The sequence below is a fragment of the Gorilla gorilla genome, chromosome 4, assembly GCF_029281585.2.
Source record: "Gorilla gorilla gorilla isolate KB3781 chromosome 4, NHGRI_mGorGor1-v2.1_pri, whole genome shotgun sequence".
NCBI lineage: Eukaryota > Metazoa > Chordata > Mammalia > Primates > Hominidae > Gorilla > Gorilla gorilla.
In genome coordinates this window covers 84174342-84186502 of record NC_073228.2, presented here as the reverse complement: position 1 = coordinate 84186502, position 12161 = coordinate 84174342, and the positions used below count along the sequence as shown (strand labels likewise).

The 12161-nt window shown below is 45.4% G+C and overlaps 1 protein-coding gene across 3 annotated transcripts in view; it reads left to right on the top strand.

Moving 5' to 3' along the window:
* The first annotated feature begins 6703 nt into the window (after positions 1 to 6703).
* TTC19 (tetratricopeptide repeat domain 19) overlaps positions 6704 to 12161 on the top strand; it is a 29247-nt gene continuing 23789 nt past the window's right edge. Inside the window, exons 1-6 of one of the 3 annotated variants that reach the window (XM_004042222.5) lie at positions 6704 to 7268; positions 7354 to 7616; positions 9146 to 9256; positions 10020 to 10058; positions 11046 to 11102; positions 11416 to 11477. In XM_004042222.5, coding sequence (XP_004042270.5) covers positions 6722 to 7268; positions 7354 to 7616; positions 9146 to 9256; positions 10020 to 10058; positions 11046 to 11102; positions 11416 to 11477 — 1079 coding nt within the window. In that variant the 5' untranslated portion in view covers positions 6704 to 6721. The remainder of the gene's footprint in view (positions 7269 to 7353; positions 7617 to 9145; positions 9257 to 10019; positions 10059 to 11045; positions 11103 to 11415; positions 11478 to 12161) is intronic. The other 2 variants (XM_063706643.1, XM_055386128.2) reach the window with 2 other exon arrangements.

Here is a 12161-nt window from a genome sequence, read left to right as displayed (position 1 = left end):
TTTTAAAACAATGTTAAATAAGAGTGGCAAATATGACAATACTGGATATGGTGTTGGCTATTCAATTGAGACAAATTTTTAAGAATCATGTCAAGAAAATATTATTCCTAGTTTCTAAGAGTATTTTTTATTTTTTATTTTTTTTGAGATGGAATTTTGCTCTTGTTACTTAGGCTGGAGTGCAATGGCACAATCGCAGCGAGATATGCAACCACAACCGCCCGGGTTCAAGCAATTCTCCTGCCTTAGCCTCCCAAGTAGCTGAGATTACAGGTGTGTGCCACCACATCCCACTACTTTTGTATTTTTAGTAGAGACAGGGTTTCACCATGTTGGTCAGGCTGGTCTTGAACTCCTGACCTCAAGTGATCCACCCGCCTCAGTCTCTCAAAGTGCTGGGATTGCAGGTGTGAGCCACGGTGCCTGGCCTTTTATTCTATTTTTAAAATTATTTTCGTAGAGATGGGGGTCTCCCTATTTTGCTAGAGCTGGTCTCGAACTCCTGGGCTCAAGCAATCCTCCTGCCTTTGCCTCCCAAAGTGCTGAGATTACATGTGTGAGTCACAGTGCCTGGTAGTAAGAATATTTTTATTTTTTATTTTATTTATTTATTTATTTATTTTTGAGACGGAGTCTCACTCTGTCCCCAGGCTGGAGTGCAGTGGCATGATCTTGGCTCACTGCAACCTCCACCTCCCAGGTTCAAGTGATTCTCCTGCCTTAGCCTCCTGAGTAGCTGGGACTACAGGTGCCCACCACCACGTCCAGCTAATTTTTTGTATTTTCAGTAGAGATGGGGTTTCACCATGTTGGCCAGGATGGTCTTGATCTCCTGACTTCATGATCCACCCACCTTGGCCTCCCAAAGTGCTGGGATTATAGGCGTGAGCCACTGCGCCCGGTCAAGAATATTTTTAAAAATCAAGAGTTGATGTTGAAAGGATTTTAACATTAATGGTTAAAAAAATAATCAAATACAACAGTATATGTACTTACGATAACAGATATTCATCAGGAACTGTAAAATGAGAATGGAAAAAAAAAGTTAATCATATTAAGCCAGTGACCATTGACATAAAAATCTTAAAAAACACCATAACTAAAAACACTTCCGTGTGTGATGGTCAACTGAACCTATGCATCTGGTTTTACTCCTTCCCCAAACCCCACTAAAACCATAATAAAAGGATTTCCTTTTTCTTTTTTTGAGACGGAGTCTTGTCCTGTCACCCAGGCTGGAGTGCAATGGTGCAATCTCAGCTCACTGCAACCTCCGCCTCCCGGGTTTAAACCATTCTCCTGCCTCAGCCTCCCAGGTAGCTGGGACTACAGGCATGCACTACCACGCCCAGCTAATTTTTTTTGGTATGTTTAGTAGAGATGGGGTTTCACCATGCTGGCCATGCTGGTCTTGAACTCCTGACCTCAAGTGATCCACTGGCCTTGGCCTCCCAAAGTGCTGGGATTATAGACATGAGCCACCGTGCCCGGCCAGATTTGTTTTTAAAAGTATGAATTCCAAAGGATGAGAAAGACAGGGAGAAACAACAGCCATGATACATTGGAAGCTGATAGAAGAGTGGAAAATGATTTATAAGACCTAAGAAAACTGAATCCTAGGCTAGCAATGGGGAGAGTCAAGCACCAGCCTGAGTTACACTCCAAAATCCACCTCTCCCCTTCCCCAAACCCTAACGAATTGGTGGCACCAAATAGCTTCATTAGGGGTGAAACAGGGATATGAAAATAAGACTCTTTTCGAGTACGTTTGAGAAGTAGTGGGACCCCAGTTCCCTCCACAGCTTTAGGTGACTGCCTTTCCCTCATTCTGGCAAGATACTAGGTTTATTTTCTGGAGAGGTTCAAACACAGGCTGTTTGGACTAGGGAAAAATATTAGGTACAGTGAAAGTCAGGGTGTCACACTGAAAACAGGATCTCCTGCTGTCTTCCCTAACATGGCTCCCATAACACAAGCAATCAGGCCTTCGCCCTTCAGCCAGGAGACTGGAAGTCTTCCCTAGGTATACCCCAAGAGAAGTGGGAATGACACTGAAATGGTTTCCCCAACTAAATAGCCTACTGAGAACAACTATAGTGACGTTCATATTCCGTAAGCCCCTCTACCACCCAGAGCTTCCAATATACTTTTAGTCTTCCACTCTGAAATATGACTAGACAGCCAAGGGTTACCAGACAACAAAGGAAAAAGGAAATAGAATAAAACAGAAGAAAGTTAGAGGAAAAACTGCAAAGGAGAAAATTTTAAACATCTATTACTAATATTTTATCATCAGAAAAAAGTTAATGCAATCATAAAACAGGCACAAAAACAGGCAGAAGGCATAATAAGAAGAAAAAGGGAATCTTCTGAAAAAAAGTTATAAATTAAAAATACATGGTATGTCTCTGTAGTTTCAGTTACTTGGGAAGCTGAGGCAGGAAGACTGCTTGAAACCAGGAGTCTGAGGCCAGCCTGGGCAACACAGTAAGACCCCGTCTCTCTTTTTTTTTTTTGAGACGGAGTTTCGCTCTTGTTGCCCAGGCTGGAGTACAATGACGCAATCTCGGCTTACCGCAACCTCCACCTCCCGGGTTCAAGCAATTCTCCTGCCTCAGCCTACAGAGTAGCTGGGATTACAGGCTTGCACCACCACGCCCAGCTAATTTTTTTAGTAGAGACGGGGTTTCTCCATGTTGATCAGGCTGGTCTCGAACTCCTGACTTCAGATGATCTGCCCACCTCGGCCTCCCAAAGTGCTGGGATTACAGGCATGAGCCACTGTGGCCGGCAAGACCCTGTCTCTTAAAAAAAAAAAAAAAGCAGAAATTCAACAGAAAATCTGGAAGATAAAGTTCAAGAAAGTTCCCAGGAAGTAGAGAAAATATAAAAGAAACACAGAAGCCACAGTAAGTCAACCAGAAGGGCAACAGAGGACATCCAGTAACTTAATTACAGAAATACCGGAAAGAACAGAGAAAACAGATGGAGGGAATTCATCAATCAAATAATTCAAAATTCCCCACAGCTGAAGGACATGAATTTCTAGCTTGAAAGGGCCCACTGTGTGCCCACACTGTGAGGTGAAAAAAAAAAAAAACTTTATTAGAAGATTCAGAACACTGGTTATGAAGAAAACATAATTCAAACTTCCAGAGAAAAAAAAGGTCACATACAAAAATCAGGAGTAACACTAGAAGCTAGGATGTAGTGGAAAAATGTTTTCAGATGTCTGAAGAAATATTATTTCCAACAAATAATTCAATACCTAGACAAACAATCACTTCAGTGTGAGGGCAGAAAAAGAACTTTTTCAGCCCGGCGCGATGGTCAGCCTGACCAACATTTAGTATCTCTACTAAAAATAGAAAAACTATTAGCCGGGCATGGTGGCGCATGCCTGTAATCACAGCTACTCGAGAGACTGAGGCAGAAGAATCCCTTGAACCCAGGAGGCAGAGGGTGCGGTGAGCAGAGATTGCACCATTGCACTCCAGCCTGGGCAACAAGAGCGAAACTCTGTCTCAAAAAAAAACCCAAAAAAACAAAAAAAACCCACAACTTTTTCAGACATAAGCCTCAAACAGGGGCCGGTGTGGGGGCTCACAACTATAATCCCAGCACTTTGGGAGGCCAAGGCAGAAGGATCGCTTGAGCCCAGGAGTTCCAGAGTAGCCTGGGCAACAAAGGAAGACCCATCTCTACAGAAAATAAAATAATCAGCTGGGCATGAGGTGTGATTGCGCAACTGTACTCTAGCCTGGGGAACAGAGTGAGACCCGGTCTCAAAAAATAGAAAAGAAAGCCTCAAAAGGTACATCTCATGCCCCCTTCTTCAGGAAGCTGGCAGAGTCTGTGTGCCATAAAATAAGGTAGTAAGCCTGGGCAACACAGTGAAACCCCGTCTCTACAAACAATACAAAAACTAGCTGGGCATGGTGGTGCACACCTGTGGTACCAGTTACTCAGGAGGCTGAGACAAGAGGATCTCTTGAGCCTGGGAGGTTGAGGGAGCAGTGAGCTATGATTGTGCCACTGCACTCCAGCCTGGGTGACAGAGCAAGACCTTGTCTCGAAAAAAAAAAAAAATTTTACATGGGCCGGGTGTGGTGGCTCATGCCTGTAATCCTGGCACTTTGGGAAGCCAAGGCAGGTGGATCTCTTGAGCTCCAGAGTTCGAGTCCAGCCAAGGCAACATGGTGAGACCCTGTCTCTACAAAAAATACAAAAAACTAGCCAGCTGTGGTATTGTGTGCCTGCAGTCCCAGATACTCACTTGGGAGGCTGAGGTGGGAGGATCATCTGAGCCTAGGAGGTCAAAGCTACAGTGAGCTTTGATCATGCTATTGCACATCAGCCTGGGTGACAGACTGTCTCAAAAAAAAAAAAAAGAGGTAGTAAACTGAGAAAAAGAAAACTGTAGGATATACTAAACATAGGACCCAACAAAGATACAGAGAATTCCCAGATAATAATGGTTAAGAGAGATCTCAGGAAACAGCCGAGAGATCAGCCAGTCCATATTAAGCAAGTCCGAAGGCTCTAGAGATGTCTTCAGGAAGGTGAAACTGATAACATACTTCGTTCATCTGAACATCTTGAGGGGAGATTGAGAACACTAGTAAAGGATGTGAGGTTAAAGTAGGAATAAATATGTAAAAAACTAAATAAGCACATAAACAAAACCAAGATAGTTGTAACTCCAGGGAAATCCAAAAGTTACAAAGAAAACAAAAAGTAATCATAGCTTCCTACATGGTTCCACTGTGACTAGTTTATATATCATCATACAAGTAAAATTTGGAATCTTGATCTAAAAAAATTACCACTGAAGAATGGGGGTTAGGAAGGGTGCATAACTGTATATTAATAGAAAAAAGATTTTGAAAAAGACAGAAAACAGGGCTTCTGAAAATAAACATGAATCAACAGCATTGGTTCCTGTGTCTGAATCATGGGTGTCAGGGGCAATAATTATGCCCCCTTCAGGACTGTCAATGTGTCTTGTGAACCTTCTTGTTGGAGGGAAAAAACCCAAAACTGGCTGGGCACGGTGGCTCACGCCTGTAATCCCAGCATTTTGGGAGGCTGAGGTGTCCGTATCACAAGGTCAGGAGTTTGAGACCAGCCTGGCCAATATGGTGAAACCCCGTCTCTTCTAAAAATACACAAATTAGCCGGGTGTGGTGGCATGCGCCTGTAGTCACAGCTACTTGGGAGGCTGAGGCAGGAGAATCACTTCAACTTGGGAAGCGGAGGTTGCAGTGAGCTGAGATCGCGCCATTGCACTCCAGCCTGGGAGACAGAGCAAGACTCTGTCTAAAAAAAAAAAAAAAAACAAACCCAAACTACTGTCAGTGTATGGATTAACCTATTCAGACACAGAACAGTTCTGGCAATTATTGTTTAAAGTGACAGCATTCCAAACCCTCAGAACATCAAATCTGAGAGCCCAGAACAATTGTATAAGCTAACATCAATTGGCTTTTTTCCCATCCTTTTTGGAAACAAGTATGTTTGAATACTTGGCTGCACTAATCTTTCAAGCACATATACTTAAGTCTCCTTAATTTTGACTGAGATGAGAAAACAAAGTTGGCTTATTTTTCTCAGTTCCTTAAAAACAGTAACTCAAGATAAACCCTTTCAAAATGCAGTACAGTACTTTTAAAACAAAAGCCATCCAAGTTGAATAAGCGATGGCAGTTTGGGGGCCTGATATGGCTGTTATTTATAAGGTGGCCATTTTTACATCCTAAGAGTAGTTCATTAGTCAATGCATTTTGAGTATACCAAATTTGATTTGATCTTATCCTAGCATACTCTGAACACATCTTGAGATCAACCCTTCTCAAGTGATTTTGGTGAGCATAGCCAAAGAGTACCCTCTGCTGGTCAGAAAAAAAATGGTGCTTTCACAATACCCAGATTTACTCCAACGATTGCATATGCATTTAGGTTTTGTGGCTCTTAAAATGCTTTTTTTTTTTTTTTTTTTTTTTTTTTTGAGATGGAATTTCGCTCTTGTTGCCCAGGCTGGAGTGCAACGGCGCGATCTCGGCTCACGGCAACCTCCGCCTCCCGGGTTCAAGCGATTCTCCTGCCTCAGCCTCCTGAGTAGCTGGAATTACAGGCGCCCGCCACCACGCCCAGCTAATTTTTTGTATTTTTAGTAGAGACGAAGTTTCACCATGTTGGCCAGGCTGGTCTCGAACTCCTGACCTCAGGTAATCCACCTGCCTCGGCCTCCCAAAGTGCTGGGATTACGGGCGTGAGCCACTGCGCTGGGCCTACTTTTTAAAGTGTATGGAAGCATTAACTTTAATGTTAACATCAGAATTTGAGAAAAAGAAGTTTAATAATTCAAAATTTCGTGTAAAATAATCCAGAACTCCACGTCTCTATCACTCACTGTAGGCTCCCGTCCCTTCCACCCCCGGGCGGGGACCCCTCCCAGCGACCCGGCCAGCTCTCAGCACTTCGGTCCCCACTGGCCTACTCGCTCCGACGGAGGGGCTCCTGCAACTGCGCTGTACCGTAAATATTTGCTCAATCGATTTGACTTTTACTTGTTCCAATTTCGCTTTTTTGTTGTTTTGTTTTTTTGTCTTTTTACCAACAAGAGGTTTAGAGAACCACATGGAAAAAAGGCAGGGCCAGGCCCGGACACCCCGCCTCCTGCCTCCCGGCCCGGCGGTGCCCGGATGCCCCGCCCGCGCCCATGGCGCAGCCACACACGACCTCGGTCCCGTACTTCGCGCGCTCTCCTGCACCGCCGCCGCCATCTCGCTCAGGAGCTCCTCCACAACCGCCGGCAACACTACGGCCATCGCGCCGCAGGACACGCCCTCCACGACTGGCCGACCGCCGCGACGCTCCAGCTGACTGCGCCTACCTGTGGAGGATCCTGACCCCCCGCCGGGGCAGGGCGAGACGGAGTGACGTCGGGGCGCGTCATCGCGCGTGCGGACGCAAGGATGTCCTGCTCAGTCGTCAGGGCCCGGCCAATCCGGAGGGCGCTCGGCGCGTGGTGGGGGGCCAGGATCGCGTCTGGCCTGCAGTGCGCAGAGGACGCGGCGGGAGCATGTACCGGCTCCTGAGCTGGAGCCTGGGCCGAGGCTTCCTGCGGGCCGCGGGGCGGCGGTGCCGGGGCTGCTCCGCGCGCCTGCTCCCGGGGCTGGCAGGAGGTCTGGGGCCCGAGGTGCAGGTGCCGCCATCCCGAGTCGCGCCGCACGGCCGGGGCCCAGGCCTGCTGCCGCTGCTGGCAGGTGAGGGGCGCGGGCCGGGCGGGGCCGGCCGGGCGGGGACAGGGGCGCGGGCCGGGCCCGATGACCTCAGAGCCCCTTCCCGCAGCGCTCGCCTGGTTCTCGAGGCCCGCTGCGGCAGAGGAGGAGGAGCAGCAGGGAGCCGACGGGGCCGCTGCCGAGGACGGGGCGGACGAGGCCGAGGCAGAGATCATCCAGCTGCTGAAGCGAGCCAAGGTGAGGCGGCTCCGGGCCCTGCGCCCGGCCGAGCGCGGTAGCCTTTGTGAGCGGGGTCTTGGCGTTGCTGCGCATTACTCTCCGCCTCGCCGAAGAGTGGATGGAGGCTCCGCGGGTAAAATTGCCGAGAATGAGGTGGGTCATCCGAGAGGGGATTGGAATCCATCCAGGCTTTCCCGACTCTAAGGCCTGCAGTAAAACCTCTGCAGTGTCAAGTGCAAATGGAGATGGCGCCCTAGGCATCACGCTTTTATGCAAACGAAATATCGGGAACGTTTTGTAGTGGTTTTATCAATTAACCAGCCTATCTGAAATGACATAATTTCGCACGTATATAGCGGCCTGAAAATGGCAACTTAGTGTTGGTTATGCGGTTCGGTTCTCCTTCTGAATTCTTCCTTTTCTCCACATCCTTTTCTATTTTTTTTTCCTCCTATTCTCCCCAAGTTATCTTATCTCTTCCATTGAGCTAAATACCGACTCGATGCCAACAACGTCCAAATTTGTATTTCCAGCCTGTAGTGTGCTACTGACATGCCATTTGCACTTTAGGACCTTACCTACCTCTCAGATTTAACATGCCCAAAACTAAACGATCTTTAATGCCTCCTCAACATACGCTTTCGCCATCTCTTTACTACCATCAGTTTTTCAGCCTAAAAACCTCATAGTCATTCTTAAAACTTGTGGTACCTTACCATTGCCTTCCAGTACACTTACAGTCCAGCAACAAGTCCTGTTGCCAACAAATGCAAAATATTTCTCAAATCTTTCCCCTTTTCTCTATCTCCCTTGCTGTCACCCTAGTGCAAACCATCATTGCCACCAACTATGCTCCAGTAGTCTTTTCTGACCTCCTGGCCTCTTGCAGTCTATTCTCCATGCAGAAACCAAAGCGACCAAAAAAAAAAAAAAAGTAAATTGGATTATGTCATCTCCTTGTCAGAAAGCTCTGAATGGCTGCCCACTGCATTTATGATAAAGTACAAACTCCTTGCCTTGGCTTGCAACACCCCACATGATCTAAACCAGCATATTCCTTGCCCACCCGTTTGGCAGTAATCCTGTGGCTCACCATCCTCCCTTCACATCTATTTCTTTGCATTTCTTCCTCAAAACCATTCTCTTCAGCTTGTAGGGACTTCACTCATTCTCTACCCTCTGTTTGAGTCATTGTTCTCCCCAGGTCCTTATTTGGTTGACTCATTCTCATCCTTACTACCTCAGTTTAGCTGTCACTTCCTTGGAAGGCTTCCCTAAGTCCTATTTAGAGGAGACCCCTTATCATTCCTTTCTGTCATCTTTATAGCTCTTATCATTAGTTGTAATTAAGCTTACTTGTCCTATATGGTCACCTCCAGCCTGCAAGAAATTAGAAAGAGGATGGAGGACAAGCAGTTTCCTTATAAAATATGTTGTAAGATCACATTCCTTCTGCCTGTGTCTCTTGGCCAAAACTTCATCAGATGGCCACACCTAGCTGCAAGGGAGGCTGACCTCCCTGTCACCTCTGTAGACAATGCTTTGTACATAGTAGGAATTCAGTAAATGTCTGATGAATGAGTTAGCTTCCTTCTATCAGTTGGGATGTATAGTTGCGTACACTTCTGTTAGCATATGCATCTACATGTTTCATTTTCTATTATTTTGTCTTCCCTTTTCAGTTGAGCATTATGAAAGATGAGCCAGAAGAGGCTGAGTTAATTTTGCATGACGCTCTTCGTCTCGCCTATCAGACTGATAACAAGAAGGCCATCACTTACACTTATGATTTGGTAACTCTTATAACCAGTATGAACCACTGATGAGGAAGGTTGGATGGGAGGGAAGGGTAGTTAGTTCTTCTGATTTATATTCCTGACTTTCACGATGTTCTAAAACTCCTTTTCTTTTTACTGAGTTTTCTTTTGGCTTCAGTTTCATTTTTTGTTTTGTTTTTTTGAGATGGAGCCTCACTCTGTTGCCCAGGCTGCAGTGCAGTGGCACGATCTTGGCTCACTGCAACCTCCGCCTCATGAGTTCAGACGATTCTTTTGCCTCACCCTCCCGAGTAGCTGGATTACGGGCATGCATCACTATGCCTGGCTAAATTTTGTATTGTAGTAGAGACGAGGTTTCACCATACTGGCCAGGCTGGTCTCGAACTCCTGATCTCAGGTGATCCACCTGCCTTGGCCTCCCAAAGTGCTGAGATTACAGGCATGAGCCACCACGCCCGGCCACAGCTTCAGTTTTTTTACCCTTGGGGTGACATAAGACCTCTCAATTCCAGACCAAAAAAAACCAGTATCATTAGCATGTTTTTTTTAATGATGAGTGGACCTAGATTTGGTTTGTTAACAACAAAGTATGTGCAAGTATTTAATTCTCACATGATTGCTGTTCTGTGCTTCTTCTTGCAGATTAATTGGTGACATGCTTTTCATTTTCAACTATTTTTTAAATTTTGAGGGTGAAAGCAAAAGGGAATTTTAAAGTTTTGAAATAAGTAGGAACACAGTATTCTAAACTGAAAAACAATTTGTAATTTGCTTTCAGATGGCCAACTTAGCATTTATACGGGGTCAGCTTGAAAATGTAAGTAAATTACTTTGTAATATCTTGAATTTATGAAGGAGTAGCTTCAAGGGAACTGTAATAGTAAGGGTACAGGCTAAGCTGCTATAACAAAGAGACCCTAGAATATAGTGACTCAAACAAGATAAAAGTGTATTTCTCTTTATTGTGTTAGTCCAGAGATAGGCTAAAGACTGATGGCAGACAGACATAGGCACCTTTGCTCTCTGATCCAGAAGTCCACGTTTCTTCTAAGATAAGCCCTCTTCTGCCTGGGTGAGCTGACTCACCTCCAGTCTGTAGGAAGGGGGAGAAGATGGACTGTGAGCAGCTTCCTTGTAAAACATGATTTAGAAGTTCACGTTCTTTCTGCCTGCATCCCTTGGCCTAAATTTTATCATATGACCATATCTAACTTAAGGGTGTCCAATCTGCTAAAATTGACTGAATTTTTTTTTTTAAGATAAGGTCTTGCTCTGTTGCCCAGGTTGGAGTGCGGTGGCTTAATCATGGCTGACTGCAACCTCGACCTGCCAGGCTCAGTTGATCCTCTCACCTCAGCCTCCTGAGTAGCTGGGATTCCAGGCGTGTGCCACAACACTTGGCTAATTTTCTTATTTATTTATTTATTTATTGTAGAGACGGGATTTCACCATATTTCCCAGGCTAAATTGAGGGGACTCTGTAATCAAAAAGATGGAGAAGAGAATGACTATTCGGAGACAGTTTGTAGTCTCTGCCACAGTGGGTTTGGATAAGAACTTAATCTCTGAGGTTGTTTTCTACTCATCAGAGAGTAGTTTAAGGTACATAGAGGATGTTGAGGGTCCTGATATTTTGATCTGTTTTCGCTTCAAAAGGGTACTTTTCTGTGTGTGAGTGTGTGTGTGTGTGGGTATATGGGTTTTACAAGGAATGATGCATCAGACTGGTACTTAGAATCCAGGGTCATATATATATATAAAATGGGGCCCAATTAAAAGAAAAATCTTTTCCTTATGCTTTTAGGCTGAACAACTTTTTAAAGCAACAATGAGTTACCTCCTTGGAGGGGGCATGAAGCAGGTAAGGACATTGCCTAGTATTGGCCCCTCACTGAAGCAGTTTTCAAAACAGTCTTGTCTCCTGAAAACTCCTCCTAGCCCCACCACATGCTTTGGTCAGGAAAGGTGGAGTTTCCCTTCTGAGATCTCTATACAAATTGCCATTCTTTCACTAAATGCAACAGCATGCTTGCCAAGGAATTCACAGTTGGCTAATCACTCTAAAAGAATAAAGACTGTGGCTTTGAGGCCATCGTCAGTCTGGAAGTTGATCTGAAATATTCCATGAAAAAATTTACTTGTTATGAGTTCCCTTCATTCTCTTTCTCTCACAGGAGGACAATGCAATAATTGAAATTTCCCTAAAGCTGGCCAGTATCTATGCTGCACAGAACAGGTAAGTACAGCAGCCAGGGAGTAGGACTGTGGGCAGGAAACTTTGACTCTGGGATGTTACATAATATTCATTGTCTACTGGTCATCTGGGTCTCCCAGAAATTGGGTGTCACACTCAAACTGTTCCATCCCTCATCTTTGAAATTGCCAGTCTTTTTCCAGTTTGCCCCTACTGTTTCCATCAGCCTGCCTAGAGGGGCACACATCTCTGGCTGCCCTGTGACAAAGCTAACTAAGTTTTCTGTTGCTGCTTGAAGTGGGAAGGGACGTTAGAGTTAGAGCTTTAGTTTAACTTTTCCTAGAAGAGGAAAGAGCAGTGTGAAAGCTGCTGGGGATAATATATTAATACTCTGAAGAAGCCATTTTGCTGGTATAAATAGAGTTCAAAGATGAAGCATCTAGGATGTAAGCAGAGAACTCCTCTAGAGAGTTGTATTTGGGATGAATTTAGGGAGAGACCTAAGACTAGCTTCCCTTCAGGTTTTAGTGCTGCAGAAGTTGGTGCGAGAGGTTTGGAGTGACGTGGAGCCTGATGCTGTAGAAAGGGTGCTCACTGAGGCCAGGCCCTGGCACTGTTCCCTACTGTCCTACTCACCAGCTCCTTTGTTCTCATCAGGACCTGCGTAGTCTCCTTGCATTTTGATTGGACACTAGATAGGCTCGAGCTTCCTGGAGCCTTTGACTT